General features: G+C 37.8%; 1 protein-coding gene across 1 annotated transcript; it reads left to right on the forward strand.

Moving 5' to 3' along the window:
- The first annotated feature begins 208 nt into the window (after positions 1-208).
- Positions 209-17,717, forward strand: cmya5 (cardiomyopathy associated 5). Its single transcript, XM_017691087.2, has 13 exons — positions 209-468; positions 2,643-6,306; positions 7,728-7,823; positions 7,914-8,147; positions 8,653-8,675; positions 8,940-9,061; positions 10,537-10,671; positions 11,665-11,811; positions 12,108-12,255; positions 13,360-13,493; positions 14,439-14,553; positions 15,310-15,486; positions 16,618-17,717. Exons 1-13 carry the CDS (start codon positions 350-352, stop codon positions 16,868-16,870), a joined length of 5,367 nt encoding a protein of 1,788 aa, XP_017546576.2. The 5' UTR covers positions 209-349; the 3' UTR covers positions 16,871-17,717.
- The last annotated feature ends 7,552 nt before the right edge of the window (positions 17,718-25,269 follow it).

Here is a 25,269-nt window from a genome sequence, read left to right on the forward strand (position 1 = left end):
GCACTTGGCAGGACACCACAGCAGGCCTGCCCCTCACAACATGGAGGTCTCATATTACACAGAACTGCGCTCTAATAGTTAATCATGTAAACTCTTCGGGTCATCATTTAAGGTTGATCTTAGTATTAAGTGGGTCATAAGAAAATGAGCAATTAAAATGTGAAACGGTTGTAAATGTTGATAATGATATTGACCTCGTACACTCTCACATGGCGCGCCTTGAATTATTTGCCTTCTATTTCGAGCACGCGCTGAGTAAGGAGAACCTCGCTCCGCTCGCCATGCTCCAAACACGAAGCTGCGCTCCTTCAATTTAAACATCAAATAAGTTGGATTTATTTTGGACGTAATGGAGCCTCGCACAGAACACGAGCGCCGCCGGACTGAGGCGGAGATTGAGCGTTTAGAGGGAGACGGAACGGAGGCGGCCAGTATTGACGAGGAAGAGCTTGAGGAGCTGCACAACAGGTAGGTCACTTTCCCGTCTGTTCCAGCTAGCCTGCACTGCTAGCTCAGCTGCTGGGGTCTGGGCTTTAACACGGGTCTGAAGTTGGGCGTCCCATTCGCCAGCTTCTTGATCGAATTTGCCCGTTCAACCTTAAATGGTGCCCCAGATACATTCTGGGGTCTCAGGTGCCTTAAGGTAACTGCTGTACCATATAAGGTGGAACGGAAATATTCAAGTGTGAATAGACTAGTAGTGTGCAGTTGGCTTCTTTTTGGAATCGTACGTTCCACCTTAAACGGTGCCCTACATTCTGCCACCTGCTGTGGCGCACGAACGTAACTGCTGCACCATTTAAGGAGGAACGGAAAATTCGAACAAGAAGCTGACTTCAGCTTTAACAAGACTAATGAATACATATATACATTCGTATATATACACAAAAAATACATTCGTATTTTGTAGTTCGTCTTATTCGTAAGTCGTTATTCGTTTTGTACTAGTTTGGGAGGCTTTTATAGTTACACGTTCTTTTATAGGCTTTTTAAAAAGTATATCAGGCCATTTATACAGTGACTCCTATTCAGTTTCTCTGTGACATTTTAAAATGTTTAACGTGAAAACAGTTTGATGTATCATGATGTACCAAAGCAGCAACAACCCATGAGTACCAAACCTCTCTCACTCATTACTGGTCATTAATACTCTCTACTGCTGAAGGGGATGAACCTGTGATCCAGAAAAGAAGTAACAGTAACTGTATAATCCATGGAATGATTACTTTCCCTTTGGGTCACAGGTTCATCCTTTCAGCAGTAGAGAGTATTAATGACCTGTAGAAAGTGAGGTTTGGTCTTCCTAGGCTGTTGTTTTAGTACATTACGCCACGTTAAGCATTTTACAATGTCCTTATTTCTGTTATTAAAATTCCTAAATGAATCCACCCTGTATTTCTACAGAGTTTGTATCTACTCACAAACATCACAGCCTGTCATATGGTATCAGACATATTTTCATAATATTTGATAAACATCTTCTCAGAACACGAAGGCTGTGATATGCAGGTTTTCTTCTAGCCAGCAAAATCACCCTGTTGAAAATACACATAGACACTATTAAGTGGTTTGATATCACAATGTAAAGCATCCTAATGGTTAAACAGGTGACTAATGTCTGATTCTAAATGCATTTGATGGTTTCATAATTAATAATGAGGCCACTTAGAAATGATTTCCATTAGAAAGCAAAACCATTAGGATTGAAAAAGGAAAAATTCTTTTTCAGCAGGGCAATTGTGAAGCTACAGATCTTAGTGTCTCAACATCATTAGTTAAGCACTCATCATTCCTGCACTCAGGTTGCTGTACAGTGCTCTCACTTATAGGATCTGCCTTTTCACGTCACATGTATGAACTGTTACCTGACTCATTCCATGAAGCGGGTGCCAAACGGTCATGCTAATTTGAACATTTTAAAGTTCAGAAACCACATTTTGTCCACTGTAACTACATATTGCACTTATCACAAAAAAATGTCAAACCCCAGGAATCTTTTTTAGTAATGCGCTTATTTGTTTGTTTGTCTGTGTCAAATAATATGAGGGAGGAATATATGATATAAAACTGACTGCTAAGCCCCCTGCTATCAAGAAAATATGGCAGCCAGTTCCAATTAAATTTTTTAACATTAAATTCCATGACTTTTAATGATAAAACCTTTTCTCTGTCTATGTATGACAAAGTGGACATGTTTAGCTTCACTGACCCTGTAAAGGTGTGACAGATTGGCAAGCAAAATTTAAGAATATGGTCAAATTAATGTTTTTCTATTTAGTAAACATGTTAATGTTGAAACATACACATTTAAATAGACAAAGTTAATGTTAAAACAGTTTTTAATTCAGTTATAATTCAGATGTAACTTCAAGGCCATAAGGAAGTGTTAAATGTCTGTATCACTATAATAGATAAATAAAACCATATCTTTTTCTGTTGTTAAAATCCTCATCCATTATGTTAATGATGGACTTGAACTGATATCTTTAACCTTGAAAAAAAAAAAAACTTTTTGTCTGTTTTGTTTTTTATAAACAGCATCAAATGTTGTTGCACTCTCTTCATGGAATGACTTACCTGTAAATGCTTTTCAGCTTTGGATAGATTGAATATCCCTTACTTTTAAACTTCTTTTCTAACAGTTTAAAGGAAGTTGTCCAAGACCCCTCCATAAAGCCCAGACTCCAGTGCCTGATGGTGGACCCATCTTTTTCCATGGTGACAGTACAAAGTGAGGACAGTGGAATTGTATGGGAAACTGCATCGAGCAGGTGCTCGACCCCGTGGGCCTCAGAGGCCAGTTCACCATCAGATGCATACAGCATGGAAGGTTCTGGGACGCAGGGAAATATTGTTATCATTATGGATGAAGACAAGATCAAGAGGAGGAAAAGAACAAGCAGCAGAGGGAAGCTGGGTGACAGGTTTCAGAGACGATTATCAGGTGCAGCAATAGGAGAGGAGAGACCTGCAATGATTGAGGTATCTGTGCCAAATATAAGATCTGGACATTCAGAAGATGGTCAGACAGCAGAGACCAAACCAGACAAGGATCAAGAACTTTTTAACTTGATTTCTGAAGGTTTTGAGATTCTCAACATTGTTGTACCATCAAAACTTCCTACTGTGGATGAGGAGGACATGACTGAAATGGCAGACAATTTGTCTTACTTGGACGCCACGCCAAAGATCAAATCAAAAAGCAAGCATGAAAACACAGCTGCTGTCACCAGCCCTGAGGATGTAGTCATAGACAGTCAGGAAGCTAAAGATGAGGATCAAAAGGACTTGTCTCAGGCCTCTACTGATGAACGACCCAAGAAAGATGAAACTGATTTGGACTATTTAGAGAAGTTTACACTGTTAGATGAAAATGCACCATCTGATGTGTCTGGAAAACTTGAGCCTGTAGAAGTTGTCCAACCAGAGGAACCACAGGTACCCCAACAAAAGGAGAAAGTGGAGGACAAACCCGAAGAAGACTCTTTTGTCATTATCAGTGATGTTGATATTGCTGGTGAACATCTTGATGAAGTGTTTTATGGAGCAAGTTGTAATGAAGATCCTAAATTTCCATCTCACCCCAAAGTGGATGAGGAACGTATAGAAAAAGAAAGCTCTAAAACACTTAAAGAGTGCGGTTCAACTTTGTTTGGCAGTCAGGAATGTATACTTACTCCTATTTATCTCCCTTTGGGGCCACCCAAGATCATAGATCAGGATCTCCTCGATGAGCCAAGAGCAATGTCTTTCCACTACTCAGACCTTTATGAAGATGCTATTGGAGACAGGAAGAAGGATGATGACTTTTCGGATGTAGAAAGCGTAATTTCGGAAAAATCATTCAAGCGACGTTATTCAGACTCTGATGATGCAGATGGCTATCTGGAGAAGTTCACTTTGAAAGATGAAACTCCAGTAGTTAATGATGAACTCGAAGTAGATACTGCAGAGAGTGACCGAATGATTTGGCCACAAAGTAAATTTGAAATGACTGGATGTTTAATTCGTGTGAAGGAAGAAGAAGATGAGCCCAAAGAAGAGGATGTTAGTGTCAGCCAATCAAAGTTAGAGGACAAACAAGATTCCACTGACAGACAAATTCAACCTCAGATTCCTTCAGAAGTCTGTGAAGATAGTAATGAAGTGAAAACTGGTTGTGTAACTGTACAGAGTGTTTCAGAGGCTTTAGAAGACAGTGAAGATTGTGGCACTAAAACTGGCTGTGCAATAGCAAAAGTCATCTCCCATGATCAGCATGATCAGGTACTAGAAACAGTAAATCAGAAAAAAGAAATACCTCCTTTGCTAAAACATGGAAAACAAAGTGAAGTGGAATTAAAACACAAGGGCACTCACATTCATGGTGGTGTAGTGCAAGACAAAACGGTTAAAATAAAGGATGAACCACAGAAACATGAAATGACAAGCAGTGTAACCAATAAACCTGGCTTAGAGGATATGACTGATAGTACAGTTGAAATAATAGAAACCGTTATTGTTACCAAGGAAAAAGTGTCATCCAAAAGTAAGACACCAGAAAAAGCTGAACCTCATCATGTGGTGAAGGCAGGTGTAATAGACACATCTATGTCAGCAACTCCATCTGAAAAAAATTTACCTCAGGAAATTAATCCAGAAGAGCTGAAAAAGAAGGGAGAAAAAGAATTAACAAGTGTAACACTTGAAAGAAGTGAGGAACAAACCAAGCCTTATGTTGGGAAAGCAGTAAGTCCTGAAGCTAAAGTGGAAGTAAAGTCTATAGTTCTTGAGAATAGGCAAGTACCTGCTTTTGTAGAGGAAGAAGTGAGAGCTGAAAGTGAGATGCAGGAACAGGTCACAGACACTGTGGTCGCTGAGGTGGATAGCCACCTTGTTCTGACAAAAATTGAGGAGAAAGACAGTGACGTCAAAAGTGAGACTGAATCTATAAATGAACAGAAAGCTATGGAGGGATTACTGACACACGAAACAGACACAGCTGAAAAGAAAATGAAAGAAATCAAGGTGAAGGTCACAGAAAAGAAAAAACAAGAACATGAATGTATGGAAGATACAGTGCCAACCATGGAAAGCAAACTACCTGCTGAGGACCTGCTCATGACAGTAAAGAAAATAGAAGTACAAGATTCAACATCAGCTGTAGAAAGTCTGAATGATGTCACCCAATATGTTCTTCCAACTGAGGAGCATGTTTTAGTGGAGGAGCCTAAGAAAATAGAGAAAGACATTGGGCTGAAACATGAGCTGCCATTTGATGATAAAATACTGGAGAACCGTGTAAGAAGAGATGTTGAAGGAGAGATAATTGACAAACTTCCACAGGACATTCCTGTGGCACTTCCTACTGTTTCAGAAGTTCCAGGTGAAGATCTGTTACCAGCAGTGGTATTACCCCCAGGTCTTGCTGAGGAGGTAAGTAGGAAAGAGAACCATGAGATGGCAGATGTACTTTTAAAAGACACATGTCTTCAGAGCAAGAGCGAACACGCTGAAGCCATTTCACCTGCCACTGCTGCCAAAATAGAAGATTCATCCAAAGTTACTGTGTTGCCACCAGTACTAATTGAGGTTGTGGACAAAGAGATACGGGATGTAGCAGTGGGCACAACTCTCAAAGAATTCACTAGCCAGGTTCCTGAGCCAGTATACCCTGCAGCTGCAGTCAAAAAAGATGCAGCACAAGAGGTGGAAGATAAGACTGAGACAAAATCTAGAAAAGTACTTTTAAAGGATATGCATAAAGAAAATATATGGAAAACTCTGGAGCCCACAGCTCCTTCCCCTCCAGAGGAGAAGCAGGACTTGTCAACAATGAGGGTTTCACCCTTGGAGCAACCAGAATACATTAGAGATGATGATGAGGACTTTGTTGTAGATAGAAAACTGAAAAGGGATACAGGCCTTTTCTCAACCCTGCGAAGCTTCAGCCCACATGAAGACCTTTCAGGGTTTGGCCGCGACACGGCCGAGCTTGATTTGAGCAAGGAAGCCATGGAGGAGCTGGACTATGAGATGATAACTAAGCAAGATGAAAGAGAATCAGAATCAGAAGTAATTCTAGGGAAAGAGGAACTTGGTTTTGTCCAAGACAAGTCAACAGAGCAGACAATTGAGGAAAGCTATGAGTTTATCGAGTACTTGGATGGTGCCCAAACATCAGAGCTTGGACGTTTGATTGAGGAGGGAGAAATTCAACCAATGGATGCATTCTGCCTTGTCTGCCATTGCCCAGTATTGATAAGTGATGGTGGCCACCAAAACCATGAAGTGTCGACTTTGGATAAGGCATTTGATGATATCAGGGTAAGGTCATACATTCTTCATAAATTTTTCCTAACTGCCTAAGCACATCTATACACTCCCATAATTTAGCCATGCTATGCCGTAATCGTGGAAAAAGTCCTTCATGAAATCATCTCATGGCATCAACCTGACATCTGATCTGCATCATAGGTTCTCTTGGGGAAACTTGGACCGTGAAGTCATAACCATTATTACTTTTGATGTAGAGCCAGTGACTCTTGACTCTTTAAATCTTGTGTGTCTTAAATTTGTTGTAGAACTACTAATTAGCAACTGTGTATAAACAACAGCAAATGTTTAGGACCAAACTTGGAAGGAAAAACAGAAAAGTCCATTCCATTCTGTTGCCTGCTGATGGAGTTTTCAGCACACAGTCAGTCTGACTCAGAATGAATTCTGAAGAGTGCATATCTCTCAAAATAGACAACCAATCTATGATTCATCATCCAAGCTCTCTTTATTCTCTAGACCAATCCTAAGGGTAGGCATTTGCATCTGTAAAATGCACAAATAAAAACACTATATTCTATGCTATGTTTGGAATTCATGTAGACAAATCTCTACAAATCTATTAGGGATGCACCGATATGAGAATGTTGGGCCATCATTCTCTGTTGCCAATACATGAATGAAAAAAAGAAAAGAAAAAAAAATATATACTTTTGATGTAGAGCCAGTGACTCTTGACTCTTTAAATCTTGTGTGTCTTAAATTTGTTGTAGAACTACTAATTAGCAACTGTGTATAAACAACAGCAAATGTTTAGGACCAAACTTGGAAGGAAAAACAGAAAAGTCCATTCCATTCCATTCTATTATATATTATATATTATATATTAATATATTATAATTCCATTATATTATATATTATATATATATTATATTCCATTATATATTAGTTACAAATGCAGTAAATTAATAATATTAAGGTATTTTAGCATGCTAACCCAGGATGCTTAATACTTCAATGAATAGAATCTTGAAATATTGGGCATAGCTAAACGTCTATCCAATGCTGGAATTTTTTCTGCCATAGGAAATCAACGCAGACATTTGTAGTTATTCAAATCAAATAAAATATTTTCCCATAACTAGGATACTGTTGGCATTCTTTGTCTGAAATGTTGTGTGCGTTGAGCTGTTAGTGACAGCCATGCAAGGATTAACCAGAGACTAGAATCACAGCTTTCTTATGGAAAAAAAATTGTGCATCTGCCACAATAACAAATAGCAGCTTTCATAATTTATGCAAAAAATCAACATAGTTTAAGAAGAAAATGTACAATTCAATCTGAGAGCATTTTATGGCTGCTGTGAAAAAGATTTGTGGAGTAATACTTTTCCAGTATCATCATCATACATCCCTGAAATCTCCAGTAGCTTGTGTTTTATTTTGGTCCTGTGTTCTGTGACTGTTTTCAGAATCAGCTGAGTAACTGGATATCAGTGCTACAAGAAAGATCAGAAAATATTGAAGACGTGGTATCTGAACTTGAGCTGGCTTACAATTCAGTGGAGGTACACAAATCTGAATGTACAAACATGTTTTAATATTACATTAAGACCAAACCTGTAAAATGCCCATTTCATCGTGTTCTTGGCACACAGGAGCTCTGCAAGGACAGCGAGAAGGCCATGGACGAGCACAACGAGGAGGCGTTGAAGCTCGTGCTGGATCAGTATAATGAGATGTCTCAGACTATGGAGGATGAAAAGAAGGTCAAACTTGAGCAGCTGTATGACCAAATAGTCTCTTTCCAAGCGAACATTGACTCGGCCAAAGAGACCATGGAGAAGACAACGAAAGATCTGGAGGAGACAGATGAGCTAGCATTTGTGTCTGTGAGTATGCTTCACAAAATCTGTTTAACCTCTGCTTTCTACATGTGAAGTGCATTATCCACAGGCTACATCATTATTGGAAATAGCATAAAAGTATATTTTAATTACACTACTCAGTGTAAAGTGCTTTTTGATTAAAAAAAAACATGCAGTATGCAAGGCCTCCTCAGTTAAATTACCAATTTAACCCCAAATGAACACTACTAATTTAGTACTGTTATAGCTACAGTACAGTGCAGTAGTACTTTCTTCATTTATTTAATTTTCCGTCCAAACTGCCATTAAGTTTTTTCTTTTTTGGGTATTGGGAAAAAAAAACATATGCAGCTAATTACATGGACACAACTAAATATAGTATAATAGTTTTTTGCCTTACCTACCGCTTCCATTTCTTTCAGTTTTTGAAAGTTCAGTCTTAGAAGTTGGTTAAAATATCTTTTATGTGATGGTTACAGTTTTGGAGGGATGAATTATGTTTAATCATTCCTTTTTCTCCCATCCCCAGTCATTCAAAGACATTAATACAAGGTAACCAAGGAGTGTATTACACACGTACTGAGCTCACTAAACTGCATAACAATGCTTGGTGTAGTCGGCACACTATGTTTGCAGTGAATTAGTGCTGATGTTATTGTGCACTAATGTTTTGAAATGTCTGCTGGTTTGCTAGCTTTTAATTCTGCTTGTGGATCCGTCATTGTAGTGTTGAAGTGAGGATGAATTTGTGCCATATGGGATCTATTCAGTGAATCATGCTTCTTCTTTACATTTGTGCTGTTTGTTCTCTGACAGGCTAAAAACAGCTTTAGAATCCACCATGTCGCTAGAGCTTGGCCCACGAGGTCTGCTTGTGTTTGAAGATTATGCCAAAGGCACCACAGGAAATGAGAAGAAAAACCGTCAAGTTATTCCAGGCAAGTCTTTAGCAGTTTCAATAAGACGTGAGTGTAACCCTGACTGATCTCATTAAAAGTGAGATTTGATCTTGGAAGCTGTGGACAGAGAATCCAGCATGGTAAGGAAGAAAGTGTCAAACTGAGGCCCTATTTGAGCCAGATTAGTATAACATGGGGAGGTGCTGTAATTTAAGTGGTAATCGATAAGATCTGTGATTTAAATCTGCTATGAATTGGCAATGTCTGTAGATTTTGATCTCCACATGCTGATAGCCTAAAAAATTTGTAGGAAAATTAAATATCTTGAAAGTGGGATTTTTGTCCTGTTAGGTGACATTTGTTGAATAATTCCACTTTACTAGCCTACTGCTGTTCTGTCTGGTGTTAACTGGGAGTTTGTTTTTGTTTGTTTGTGTGGACCTATTTAATTTAAATCCTAACGCTGATGTGACCAGCCAGGGTATGACATTTTGATCCAGGCTATCTGGGGTAAGTTTATCCCATATGAAAGGGTCAGTCAAATCCCTTACAAATTAATGAACCTCCTGGTAAAAGTAATCCAGCTCAAATGGTGCATTAAGCTGAACACGCAGTGTCTACCATGATAACCTACAAATGTTCCACTTTTTCACGTGAAGAATATAAACAAAATTGAGTTGCTTCTCTAGGTTCCTGAGCTGCGTTCCAATATTCACTAACACAAGCACTGAGAATTGTTGACACCCCCAAATGTTCTTGATCCTCCTCAAATACCAAGAATGCATCAGTACAAGACTTGCCAATGAGAATAAATTGACAGCTCATAATTCACTGCAGTGTTGCACCTCATGGAGCCGCTACATTAAAAAGGATATAACACTTTCAAATAACAGTTTAATCAGTACCAGTGAAAAAATCAACTTGGATGTTTCAAACTAGTCTTTGGCTTCATTATTGTAATGAAGGACAGCACATTTGTGGAGTCATTTTAGATTACATTCAGTGATTTGTATTGTACAACAGTATTCTTTTGTTCCAAAATGTAAACATTTAGCTTTCCAGACAAGGATTAAACCTAGTCCTGGACTACACAACATGGAGTATTCTGCTGTAGCAAGTACACAACACACCTTAAACACTTATAGGTGTGTTCTCTGTTCTCTGTCCTTATGGGCAGACTTAACAAGGACATACTTCCTACAGACACAAGCCCATTCTTTGTGTTCTTGGACTCATAAATAAGGTTGCCAAAAAGGCGATTTGGAGTGATGCTGTAAGAGAACCACTTTTGATTAACTAAAGAGCCTTTCGGTTGATTCGGTTGGTTTGCGAAGAATAATGCAGGTATGAAGAATCTTTTTGAAGTTTGCAGAAACTCCACATAATGTAAAGGTTCTATACCAGTTTTTTTTCCCTTGAACTATATGTCCAAGCTAACAGCCATTTAAGACAGGGAAGTATTAAGAAAACCCCTTAGTAGCTGAAGCTCACTTTTCATTCTTGGTTCTTTATAGTGCCTCAGAAACCTCATCTTCAACCTCAGGAGGCCAATTCTGCCACAAGCACCTCTGTCACTGTGTACTGGACAATCAACCAGGAAGACATCATCGACTGCTTCCAGGTCTATTGCATGGAAGAACCACAAGGAGGTGAGATTTAAACTGCTCTCTTTAACAACAGCTGGCTCAGGAATGAAAAAACCTGTATTCTAAGCCAATACTGAAATCTTCCCATAATAATCTGACAGTATAAAATATATTTCCCTTTAGTAAAGATAAGTGCAATTATAGTGTAACAAATCCTGTATTACCGATAACCAGTATTATTATATTGCCTTGATCGGGGGGTTACAAACTTCTGTAGCCAACAAGAAGATTTAACAGACTGATTGTGTAAAATGCTTAGAATTATAAAATAAGGAACAGTTTAACCTATCAAATGTTTCTTGACTGCATAATTAAGCCACATAATAAACACCCAAAAATATCCAAACGTTTTCTATATGTAGTTGTTTATCAATGATGGATGAATTTCATACAATGAGAAAGAGAAACGTTTTTCATTGATTTGCACCAAAAGTAAACATGAACATAATTAGCTAAATACTTTAACGATTAAAAAATAAATGGGAAATATAATAAGGTTAAAACATATTGGATAAAGATTATTGACTATGGATTTTTAAAACTGTGATAAAATGATTGGGATTGATTAACTCATTATTATCATTAATAACAAATGCATATTAATTTTTAATTGTAATTCTACAATAATTATTTCTTACATGGAACAAAAATTGGTTAAAATTGAGGATTCTAAATGTTCAGTCAATACCACATTGTATTTCTTAATAAAAGGGATATTTTATTATGAAATAAAACGTTGTGTGCATTTTCTTGTTTTTTGGTTGTGCCTTTACATTTTTTGGCATCATAATAGGCATCATAATAGAAGAGTATTGGAAGTGGTGACTTAACCCATTGCAGAATGTAATTAAAATGTGAATATATTTTATTGTGTAACTGTTGTGTAATTACATAATTTGTAAACACAATGCAGATTTTATGCAGTTATAAACCTTTTTAAAAAAAACATAATAGTCTAATTGCAGTTGTTTCATGTACCATGTAAATGAACTGCAGCCATCTCAGAGGAGTACAGAGTGACTGTGAAGGAGAGTTACTGTAACCTGGAGGAACTGGAGCCAGATAAGTGCTATAAGGTTTGGGTGATGGCAGTGAACTACACTGGTTGCAGCCTGCCCAGCGAGAGACTGCCTTTCAAAACAGGTCAGTGGCTTGGAGCTCTATTTTGGTGTGTGTGGGTGGCTGTTTGTGCAGAATTGAAATTGAGTGCTTCATGGAATAAATGTGGAGAATGCCGCAGTGTGCTATTAAAACCTTCTTGTAATTGGTGATGATCTATGAAGTGCTTACAACTGCATCAGCAACTGCAGAACACAACAGATTAAAAATATACACGTTTAGAAGCTTACGCTTACGGTTTACAGCTTACAGGATTAATACGATTAATGGTTTGTAACATGATTAATCCATACATGTATTTGCGATGTGTGTTTCTACAGCCCCCTCAATTCCAGTGATCAACCCCGAGGCCTGCACAGTGCTGTGGGACTCCGCCACCCTCCGCTGGAGTTCAGCTCAGCCCAGTGCTGTGGATAGCTTCACTCTGGAGTACTGCCGCCAGTATGCTATGGAAGGAGAGGGCCTCAGGTACATGCCACATGCACCCCATTTACACTGATGCACAACTAATGTAGAATGACAATGTGTCAAATTCTGCTCTTCAAACATTGGGCTAACATGGTTCTGTTAAGGGGCTCATGCCATGGAAAATTCTGGTTGTGATTGTGATGTCACAACTATGAACAGATTTACATATGATTGTCTATTCAGGCTACACATCTCAACCTAATACAGTGAAGTGATAAAGGTTGTTGTTACTCTGTATTTTATTTCATTATTATTTATAAGGTCCAATTATAGTGTCTCTTTTCCCCTAACATTTAAACAGGCTAAATTTTAATTGCACCTGATATGTGAAAGAGGTCTGTTCTGAGGGGCTGTCTTGTATCGTGCCTCATGCAAAAAGTAATCCAGGCTGAAACACTTATAATGCAACAGGGCAGAAAAATTAGTTATCAGGACATTGGTGAATTCAAAATAGGCTGTTTTTGAAGCTTCGTTTTCATACATGGACTGTATGGACTGAAAAATGAATAGTACATTATGAAACTTTAACAATATTATGTTACTTCGTTCTGGAAGTAAATTAATTATATGAGCCTTCTAGAGGAGCCAAACTATCCAAATGAAGTGGCTTAAGTATATTTTTGATGTCCCTTTTTCCTGAGAATTTCAGTTTGAACTTTTTGAACAGTTTGTTTGGTTTCATTCTAAAGATTAAATAAAGAAAAAATGGTCATGTAACAGTCAATTTTGGTTGTTTTTAGTAACTGAAACTACATAAGCATTGTAGGTGAACTTCAGAAAAATACAGAAAAGTAGAAAAAAAATTAAAATACAGAATGTAAATACTACCACATAAACATGAATCACCACTGTCTTATACATTTTGCACCTTGTGAAGGACCAACAAATGCCAGTAAGCATTTGATGCAGACTCTTAGGTGACATTTCCTTTCTCTCCCACATAAGCAGCCTCAGGCAATGTGATATGACCTCTACAAGCTGTTATTCTCAAATCCACTTCTTAGACAGTTACTGTTTCCTGTGGTTCTGCACCGATTCACCTCAAACCACTTACAAGCTGCATAATAAGATTAAGTTGACTGAAAGCAAGCGCTTACCTCACAGGTCCGTGACTGGCATTAAAGGCTATGAGCACAAGGTTCTCCTCCAGCCCAACGAGAACTTCCTGTTCTATATCAAATCAGTGAACGCTGCAGGAGCCAGCGAACAGAGTGAAGCGGCCCTCATCTCCACGAGAGGTCAGAGACCCCCTTTCTAGCCCAGTGTTCAAGCCACTGTAGGGTTTTTTCAGGTCTTTTTGCAGGCTGAGTCCAATTATAATGTCAAATTCTGATTAAAGAAGATAGAAATTTAATGGAGTTAGATTATGGTTTAGGTTGGGTTTATGTATATGTACAGTACTGTGCAAAAGTTAGAGACCATTTATTTACTCTAATTTTCAGTCAAAATGGACATTAAGTTCAAGTCAGCATAAGAAAAATGGAGAAAACATATTTGACATAGAATTACACTTAAGCATCAAGAATATAAAACTTTCCAGTGTCCACACTTTTCCTCAATCACAGTTCCTGTTCTTTTCAGGAGACTTGCTTTCAAAGAAATCTAAAGGGATTTTTATCACACCTCCAAAATTCAGTCTTTTTCAGTTGGTTTAATTTCCTGCTTTTCAAGATCTAAGTAATCCCAAACACATTCACTGATGTTGAGGTTTGGACTCTTGGGTGGTCAGTCCATTGTTCTGAGAACACCAGCAGCTTCTTTGTTTGATTTATAAATTTCCTTCTTTTACCGATTTTCTTTTCTTATTAACGGCTTCTTAACAGCTACCTATCCTTTCATTCCTATAATGTTCTGACAGTGGAAGGATGGGAAAAAAAAGATATGAAAGTTTTAAGTACCATTTGTCTGATCTAATCAATTATTTAGACTCCTGTTTAATAAACTCCAATTTTTATATTTTTTTCATATGCAAGTAGATTGTTTTCTGTCCAGTCTCTGCATAAATGCCTCTTGAAAAATGAACAACTTGGCCATTTTGACTAGAAAATAAACAAAGGGTGGTCTCTGATTTTTACACAGTACTGTATGTTAAAACAGTTAAACAAATTAACAAAACGCTTCATCACAAATGTGCACTATAAGTGTAAAGTAAATGTTGCTGTCTCTGTTTTGTAACTGTTTAGGTACCAGGTTCCTCTTACTGAGCGAAACGGCGAATCCGGTGCTTAAGGTTTCTGAGAACAGGACGTCAGTGGAGTATCCTCTAGAAACCTATAATGAGATGTTCTCACTTATTGAGTAAGAGATGTGACATATTTACTGAGTTGCCAGTTTATTAGATACACCTACGTGGTATCTGCAATCACTGGCCTTTTTATCAGAAACGCCTACACTTTGTAGGTTTACAGTTACTGACTGTAGCCCATCTGCTGCTGCACAACTGTTCACCCACACTCAGTACTGTCTATCAGTGGAAAGAGAACACTACAGGACCACTACTGACCAGTCATTTTTGTGTGGTGAACTGTACTTGGCACAGTATTGACACCAGTGTGTAGTCTGCTGGTATGAGTGTGATCATTTGTTGCGCTAATGAGATTTTTAAACATGTTATTGCCACTGCTGGGATGAAAATAACCAAAATCAACCAAAAATACAGAGCCAGCAGTGGTCCTGTTGTCAGAAAGCAGGGGTGGCAAAACTGGAAGACCAGTGTCCAGCACAGTTTTTGATTTTCCTGCTCTTAACACACCAATTTAAGCTTCCCAGTTAACTGCTGAGTTGAACTGGGTGTCTTTGATTAGGAAAATCATGAAACTTTGCTGGATTAAGATCCTCCAGGACTGGGGTTCACCACCTCTGGTCTACACAAATTGTACACTGAAAAAGGTGAGCTACAGTCAATAACTGTAACAACTCTAACAAGGTAGATGTTTCTAATAAAGTTACTTTAGTACAGTCAATTGAAACTATATCATTATACTGTGCTATGATAGCCTGTTTGAATTGTGATTTGAATGCTGCTCATCTTTTGTACTTTTCTTCTTTTTACAGATGTCCAGCAGTGATGGGAGAGATTTTGCCCTCTGTTGGGTATCACTACTGGGAAACAGTGGTGGCAGACTGTAAAGCCTACCGCATTGGTGTAGCCTATAAGACAGCTCCAAAAGACAGTGCAGTGGGGGACAACTGCACCTCCTGGTGTCTACACTGTGTACCAACATCCATCAGGTTCTCTACCATAGATTAACATATCGTCACTGTCAGAACAAAATCTCATACTTCCAAAAAGCTAACTTCACAGGAGAAGGAACCCGTAACCTTTAAAGGAATTTAATGGAGAATGTTTTCATGCCAAGTCATTTTGCATCATTTCTGTTGTTCCATTCATCATGAATTTTTGACAATATAAACAGCAGCTGGAATTTTTAAATTATGTTTAAAAAATGGGCATACAAGGATTTGTCTCTTCAGCAACAATGTGCTACAGACCAAAGTATGGAAGCAAGCAGTGCTTGTTTTTCTATGCCATCAACATATTTACATTTATCTGCCTGTTAAGACTACAGCAGTTTTGCTCCTCCATTTACATTGAAGTTATGACTGTTTCTTCCTGGGCTGCTTTTTGAATGAAGCACAATTTAAGGCAACCAGTCAAATAGTTGCAGAAGTATGTTGCAGGATATGGGCCTATAAGTCAGTTTGCCAGCAACAAACACATTAATAAGCAAAGAAGTTTCTCCAAAATATTCTGCTGGTTTGTAGTGATATATTCTTACTTTTATTGTATTATTTTATTATATATGAGAAAAGCCTTCATGTTCTTTATTGATTACTCTAACTAACCTGATTGAATTAAAGTCTTTACGAGCATCTGAATGTGAGAATCAGTTGGATCTGATTTATAATTTCAGTCCAACTCTGTAAAAGAAACATGAGCAAAACATAAGCATGTTACTGCCCACACTGCAAAAAATGGTATCTTGACAAGCAAAATGATCTTAAATCTAGCTGATATGTACAGTATATTTCTTATTTTGAGATTGTTGTAAGGGCATTATAAGATATAACATTTTGGTTTGGTTTAAGAAATATGCTTGATAAAAGCATACTAAGATCAAGGAAAAATGCCTAAAAATAAGTGAAATTACCTTAAAATAAGATAACGAAGACCTCAGAATGAGAAATGTAAGATAGACTCCATGTTTGATCATTTCACTTGCCAAGATGCATTTTAGCAGTGCATTATATTTAGAAAAACATTAGTTCCAGTCATTTGGTCTGTGCTGTATTCTGCTTTATGAATATTGTTTAGTACCTCATGCCACCATTTCAGACTTTCTTTCTTCTCCATCACCACAGCTGTAGGTTTGAGCTGCTCCATGACAATGTAGAGTCAGACATCTTCGTGATGGATGTTCCTGTTCGCATCGGCACTCTGCTGGACTTCACCTTTGGCCGGCTGGTTTTCTTCAACGCTCAGAATGGCCAGTGCCTGGGCTCCTTCCAGCAGTCCTTCACCCAGCCCTGCCATCCTGTCTTTGTACTGGAGAGTTCTGGCAGTCTGGAGCTGAAGATGACCACAGAGGTGCCAGAGTTTGCCAAGCACTGGTAGCTCATGGAGAATGAAGGTTCTAGCTTTATGTTCTTGGCTCTGTGGTCAGTCATCTGTTAGATAATGGCGTGTCTGTGTGTGACTATTCTCAAAGCAACTTTGATTCTTGCAAGAACTGTGAACATTTGTGCTTAGAAGACATGTAAAGCACTTCACTTTGTGCATAAACAACTTTAATGATGTCATTAACAGTATTTTTTAAAGGGAATAGTCAAAAAGGTTGTCTAGTCTTTGGGTTTGATCATGTGGTTAATGGAATTGCTGTTTTTGTAAATAAGGAAATGGTGAATACATTCTGTTCATTAGGAGCAGTTAATACGTCACATATAATGTATAGTGGTATAAAGCACAGTACAAAAGTCAGAGACTGTGCTTTATTTATATAGTTTTCAGTCGTAATAGCCATAAAGCACTACTTATTCAATTTTCAGCATCATAATTACACAGAAGCCTCAACAACTAAATATTATAACCATTCTTTCAGTATTTAGTGTGTGTGTTTATTACAGATGTCGTTCCTTTCAGGAGACTTGCTTTGATTTTCTCAAAGAAATCTGCAGTAATATTTTTGCACACCTCCAAAGTTCAGTCTTGGAAGTTGGCTGCACTTTCTGATTCTTACACTTCAACTAATCACAAATACATTCAGTGTTGAGGTCTGGACTCTGGGGTGGTCAGTCCACTGTTATGAAAACACCAGCAGCTTCTTTGTTTGATTTTCTTTTTTTTCTTATTCCCAGTAACAGCTTGTCAGCTACACACCCTTTCAGACTCATAGTGTTGAGTTGTCTTCTCACAGTGGAAGTATGGACAGAAACAGATTTTTTCAGATGTGAAGCAGCTTGATTCTCCTCTCTCTCAAAGATGAACACATTTAGTGCTGTTTATCTAATGGGGACAGTTTTGCTGGTCTACCAGGTTTTGTGTGGGTTTTAGGAGTTCCATTTTCTTTGTATCTTTTAATAATTTTTTGAACTCCAGTTTTGGAAACTTTCGTTTTTCACTTATTTTTGGATATTTCTTCTCCTTATGTAAGTGGAATATCTTATAGAAATAATTCCTGAAAAACTTGTATAAAACAGCCGTTTTGACTGGAAATTGAATAAAAAGGTGGTCTCTGACTTTTGCAGACAACTGTAAAAGTGTGTTATGCTGTAGTGTAGTGGTTACAGGATAGTTACTTGCTATGCTTTAACTATTTTGAATAAACTGCAGTTATAACTTTAGCATATTTGAAACAAAATATTTGATTTTTTTTGTATCACATTGTTTCCATTGTTCTCCTGCACATGGCAGAGTATTTAGGTTACATTTATAATATATTCCAATCCAGATTGTTGTGTATTTGTTTAAAGTCAGTGCAAATCTGATATCATGCTGGTGCACAGTGACAAGAGCAAAAATCAGGGGATGTTTTAGGGGTGGATACATACATTTTGATGGGTGATTTCAGGAAAACAATGTTTAATTGTATTGTATGATGAATTGTGCTTAATATACACTATATTGCCAAAAATATTCTCTCCCTCACACGCATGTGAACTTGAGTGACATCCCATTCTTAATCTGTATGATGTCAGCCCATCCTTTGCAGCTATAACAGCTTGAACTCTTATGGGAAGGCTTTCCACAAGGTTTAGGAGTGTGTTTATGAGACTTTTTGACCATCCCAAAGGTGGGAGCATGGAATTGTCCAAAATTTCTTGGTCTGCTGAAGCATTAAGAGTTCCTTTCACTGGAACTAAGGGGCCGAGCCCAATGCCTGAAAAACAACCCCACACCATAATCCCTCCTCCACCAAACTTTACTCTTGGCACATGGCAGTCAGACAAGTACCGTTCTCCTGGTAACTGCCAAACCTAGACTGGCCCATTGGATTGGCAGATGGAGAAGCTTGATTTGTCACTTCAGAGAACACGTCTCCACTGCTCTAGAGTCCAGTGGCAGTGCTTTACACCACTGCATTCGACGCTTTGCATTGTGCTTGGTGATGTAAGGCTTGGATGCAGCTGGTCGCCATGGTAACCCATTTCATGAAACTCTCTACGCACTGTTCTTGAGCTAATCTGAAGGCCACATGAAGTTTGAAGGTCTGTAGTGATTGAATCTGCAGACTCTGCACACTATGTGCCTCAGCATCCGCTGACCCTGCTCTGTCGTTTTACGTGGCCGACCACTTCATGGCTGAGTTGCTGTTGTTCCCAATTACTTTGTTATAATACCACTGACAGTTGACTGTGGAATATTTATTTGCAAGGAAATTTCATGACTGGACTTGTTGAACAGGTGGCATCCTGTCACGGTACCATGCTGGAATTCACTGAGCTCCTGAGAGCGACCCATTCTTTCACAAATGTTTGAAGAAGCAGTCTGCAGGCCTAGGTGCTTGGTTTTATACACCTGTGGCCATGGAAGTGATTGGAACAGTTGAATTCAATGATTTGGATGGGTGAGTGAATCCTTTTGGCAATATAGTGTAATTTGGGACATCTAACAAGGTAAAAATAGTCAGTTGTGATTCCAGGCAGCCTAGCAGAGTTTTGTCCAGCAGATGCTGCTGTAACTCTGAACCTTATGAATTTTTTCCTGACTTGCTTCTAAATGCAGCAAAAAAGGCCATTTTTTAGCCAATGAACATTCATGATTACATTTTACTCACTTTTTTTTCTTTATTCCATTGTTCATTTTCACTCTGATGGGCAAGTATTAAGCTGATTTAAAACTATAATCATACATGTTACAAGGCATTACACAATGTCAGTGATATTTGCTGATGACTTTCAGTTCCATTTATGTCATTAATACATAAATAAAATTAAAAAGATTAATGTTAAAATCCTGCATTTCCATCCTGTGAAAACCTTAATGGAAGTCATTTATAATACAAATGTGTCACATTTTAAGAATTTATATTTCCTTTGTTTACATTTTCTTTTATGCCAACAGGAGGAATGCTGCTGAAAATTGTCTAACTTTTCAACTTAAAACATTTTATTGCCATCCCAGTAATATGAATCTATTTTTCAAATGTATGTATAACTATTTTTGTTTCAAAATTGCATGCATTTTATGTGCTTTATATACTTCCCGTTAATGCTTCTGATGTTGTTAAGGAAAATGTAACTTCCTTTGTGTTTTTTAAATGAAGGTTTGATGTAGTATGTAAGCAATTAATTTACTCCTCAATCTACACAATTCCTAAATGGAAACTAAGCTGCCAGTTGTGATGTCACATCCATGAACATGCTTACATATGTCCATGCATTCAGCCTGCAGCAGTCTAGGCCACATTCATGCTGAAGCGGTTAAGGAGTCACTGCTGACAGTCTGAGAGTTACTGGTGTGGAAGTTGGAAATAAGGAAAATGATTAAATGTGCTGTTCCTGACTGTTAGGAAGCAGATACATCAGTGTGGTCTTCCCAAAGATATAGATGTCTGAAAGGAAGGGCTATGTTTTTTTTTTGTTTTGTTTTTTTTTTTTTACATCTTTTTAGGACTTTAGTTAAGTTAGTTGGGTCACCAGTCAGAGGTCACTGAGCTCATTTTCATATGTCAGTCTTAAAAGCACAGTAACTAGGACATCCTGTTTAATCCTAAGGAAGAAATAGAGGTTAAAAATGGTCATGTAAAATTATAATACATAAACACACAACTCTTCAAACTGGCCTTCAAGAAAAAATAAAAGATGAGAAAATGGAAGAATATGGGTTCTAAATCTCTTTTAATTATATAATTAATTATTATTTGTTACATAACTGTAAGGCTTAGAAACATCATATGCCTAAACTAAAATTCTGACTCACATACTCATAGCAACAAACATCTCTGAAAAGATTTCATGTAATTTATGTCGTCAACATGGAATTATATTTTTGCTTGATCAAGGTTGTACAATGTGACAGTATTTTTGCATGTGTGCATGTGTGTACAGCTTCATTCAGATATTTTGTTGAGCCCAGCTGAAGTTTGTAATTAGTTATTTATAGTCTGTTCTTCATGAGTTGTAACCTCATTGTGTGTCCAACATTTCCCAATTGTTCAGATGTGCTCTGCATCATTGTGTGAGCTGCAACACAGGTTAAGTTCTTGTGTTTAGGATAGTTGTAGTCCATCAGGCAATACAAACAGATGTGTGAATAACTAAGGGCCTCACAATGTACAAAATGCCCCAGAGTTGTTTAGTTTGGGACTATTTTTTATGTAAATTTTTAAGATTTTCGTTTTGCCTGCTAAAAAAAGACATCCTACTACACTCTGAAGCTCCAGTGCCCACTGCTGTCTTTAGCCTGTTTACTATCTTTATGCTGTTTTTGTTTCCTTGGTGCTTAAAGATGCAGAAAAACACTACGGAGTGCTATAAGCGCCCTCTTGTGGGGAATCTGAATTAAAGGAGAAACTTATCTGTACATTTCACTGATTTGAGTATTAAAATACAGGCCTACTGCTTCTGTTTTTCACACTTAAAATGAGAATTTTATGTAATTGTTTATCTCGGTGCTGAGAGAATTTGTGGTACAACACAAGTTTTATAGCACCAGTGCTACATGCTCCAAAGATTTATATACAACCCTGTTTATTTAACTTTTCCCTCAATATTTTGCATTGCTCAGAAGTATCATGAATACCCTCTATTTTTTTTTTTAAGTCATTTTAAAGGGATTGGTTTTGCATGGTGATGCCCCACTGATCTGCTTGTTCCAGCTGTGGCCTGTTCTCAGTTTCTGTATTAATACTGGTTTCATCCGAGATGGTCTAGTGAACTCAGACACTAAACAATCCTGAATATGACTATATTTTATTTTCTCTCTGGTGGTCTTTGACTTTTGATACTTTTTTCTTTCACTGTAACCAACAGATGTTTGTCTTCACTATGGATAATGTGTTTCTATGTTTATTGATCTTGTAGTCACATAAAATTGGCATATTTTTGTATTTGTGTGAAAAGTGATCCACTCATTATTGATAGTTTTATTTAGTTTATATAAATATAGTTTACTATAAATAAAATTATTAATGCTACAATCTGGAATTATAACATGAGTCATTTCAAGTCAGCTCACCTAGTGCCTGTTCATGGACTTCCATGAAAGATCCAAGAAAGAAAATATTTCACTTTAAACCTGCTGATTTGATTTCAATAAATTCTCTAAACAAGTTCATTTATTGGAGGACATATATTTTTTGTGACAGATTGTGATGTTGCTCTAAAGCTGAATCATTCAGTTTTCCAAATTTTACATGATAGGTTTATTAGTGTGTTGCCTGATATTTTAAATTGTCTTTTATCACGTCACAAAACCAAAGCACACAGGCCTAATATCACCATGCACAATATGCCAAGTATCAGCTGGAGTGTTGTAAGGCACACTGTCACTGGACTCTAGAGCAGTAAAAGCATGCTCTGAAGTGATGAATTACGCTTTACTGTCTGGCAGTATGAGGGATGAATTTGGGGTTGGTGGACGACAGGAGAATGCTACCTACCAGAATGCATAGTAACAACAGTAAAGTTTGGTGGAGGAGGGATGATGGTCTGGGGCCGTTTTTATGGGGCTTGTGCCAGCCCCCTTAGTTCCTGTTAAGGGTAATGTTCCAGCATTCAAAAACATTTTAGACAATTATGTACTTCCAATGTTGTGGGAGTAATCTGGGGAAGGCCCTTTCCTGTTCCAGCATGACTGTGACCCTGCGCACAAAGTGAGGTCTATAAAGACATAGTTTGATGAGTTTAGTGTGGAGGAACTCCAGTGGCATAAAGCCCTGACCTTAGCCCCACTGACCACCTCGGGAATGAACTATAATGTCGACTGTGAGCCATGCCTTCTCGTCCAACATCAGAACAGTCACAAATGCTCTTTTGACTAAATGGGCACAAATTCCCACAGTCACACTCCAAAATCTTGTGGAAAGCCTTCCCAGAAACCTGGAGGCTGTTGTAGCTGCAGAAGTGTTTTGACCATTATGTGTCAGTCTTAAAGGCTCAGTAACAAAACAAACTATTTAATTCTAAAGGATACATTCTTATGTTAATTATGTTTCGTCAGTCTTGTTTTTGAATTAAATAGAGTTTGACAGACAAACATCAGGGGTAGCAATAATGGTGACCCAGGGGCAACAGCTCAAAGGTGGAATGGAGAACATAAGAGGGGTCATTAAAGCTACACTCCTTAAGTTCTGGGGGTTTGTAGGCCTCTCGTGTAGAAATGTTTAGGGGCACACACCTCATGGAAGAACTATTTGTAACTTTGGCTGTGCTTTGCACCCCTTCCCCAAGGAGATGAACCTGGGGATTGTGAGGACATGAAGGATATGTTTACAAAGATAAAAGTGAATCATCTACTATTGTCATTGTTTTACACGTATGAATTTGATTTTGCATTTGAGACCTAAACATCAAGTAGGACCTTCTTTTTGAGCCTATGTCTGTAACGTATAGATGTATGGCTTGGTTAAAAAAAACTCCTGTGAAATCTGACCCAACACCTGACTTTTAAATTATTATTATTAAATTAGATTATTAAATTATTCCGGCTTTACAGAACGACTTGCTGCAGTACACACACACCATGTTTTAGAGTGTTTTTCATTTCTCTTCTCTAACCCAGTAACTTTCAATATTAACACGTTACACAATGCAGCTCTAATAATAGGATGTTCTTTCTTTAGTGTCATTTATGTAATACAGAGTGGAAGACCAGTTATTTTGGAGCATTTTTGAAGGTGATTTTAAGCAAATAAAAGCAAAAAGAATGCTGGCATTTCCTTTTTACTTTTGTATTAAAAATAACATTTGGGAAAAACCACAGTGAATATTGCATTGTGAAGCTTTTATTCCCCTACTGTTTATTCATATTTTCCTCATAAGACAGTCTCAGAGTCATAATACAGGCCCAGAATCTTGCTAGCAGATGTTTGGACGTGCAGAATAAGAAGCTGGTTTATGGTTCATTGTGTGCCATTTCTAAAGAACATTAATATCAAATGTGTAATTGGATTGTTTCAATCATGCTCTCGCTGGTAAAATGAAAACATGCTTTAAGACAAACACAGTAAAACTTTACACGGTACAGCGACTGTTCCTCTGAAAGCTGATAAATAAACCATAAAGGTGACAAACTTGTTTTGACGTGAACCTGCTGGTCTGAAGCTCAGACAGTAAAACATGGTTTACAAAGGACAGACTTTGTTTGCAGGAAACGTTTGGGAACAGAGAAATCAGCCAGCTGCTTTACAGCTGCTCTCTGTGTCCTGTTCTGCCAGAACATCCTCAGGCCAGTGGAATGACCTCCCTAAATGTAATCAGCTGAATTTATCTAAAGTACTGTGGTCAAGTCTCAATTCTTTTTTTAGAAGTGGTCATAGACATTTTCTTCATCTCCTTAGCCTCTGGGCGATGCATGTTTCAGGTCAATATACTACAAAAACCTTTCTGCTTTATAAACAACACATTTCCCCACAAAACATCTTAAAACCACCATTATAAATAAAATGTTGATTCGTATCAGTTTCCCTGAATCAGTTGGCAGACCGGGATATAATTAAATGACTACGTCGTGGCCACCTTTTCATTCCAATCATCATGAATACAGGAACTAGGGGTGCTGAGGGGGCTGCTGAGCTAGCTGAGCAATATCCACTTAATGATGGTGGTGATGGGGTGAAACCATTTTATTAGTTATTATTACTTTTCACCACCAAGACAACTTAAAAACGACTTTTTCAAATTTTAGTGCACACTTTTTATTTATATACTGAGTATATAACAAAGACTATAACAAGGTAAAAAATGTGTAATTTTGCACAGACCATATTTTAGTTTCCAACATGTCGTGCATTAAAATGTGCAGTATTTTCACTTCACAAAAATCAACAAAACATCATTTGACCAGCTCTGCCAAAATGTTTGGTTGAAGAAGAAAAAAAAAAACCACCCTATTATTTCATCATAAAAAAAAAAAAAAATACTAGCAACATCCTTGCAACCACCTGAAAAGCCACAGCAACAGCCTAGCATGACCTTAGCAACCACCGAGGCTACCATAGCAATGGCCTAGCAAGACCTTAGCAACTCTTGAGATACCACAGCAATGGCCTGGTGTTCTGCAACTGTTTTGAGTTTTGAAGCAATATTAGTTTTTTTGTTCACAAACTTTTGTGTCTTCGTTTTTAAGAGTTTACTCTTTTGCCTCATTGCAGTTAAAGAACTGCAACGGAGAAAAAGACAAAATCAAGGAGGGGAAAGTTGAAAAATAGAGGTATGAACAGTCATCTTTACCGTTCCCACCCTGCTGTGTTTGGGGTGTGACAGCCGATCAGTAACAACAGTAATAGCTTCCATGTGGTACCCGTACAGCAGCCTCTTTGTTAGCTGCCATTTTTGCAGGATTAAAGGGGATGA

This window comes from Pygocentrus nattereri, chromosome 20, assembly GCF_015220715.1.
Source record: "Pygocentrus nattereri isolate fPygNat1 chromosome 20, fPygNat1.pri, whole genome shotgun sequence".
Lineage (NCBI taxonomy): Eukaryota > Metazoa > Chordata > Actinopteri > Characiformes > Serrasalmidae > Pygocentrus > Pygocentrus nattereri.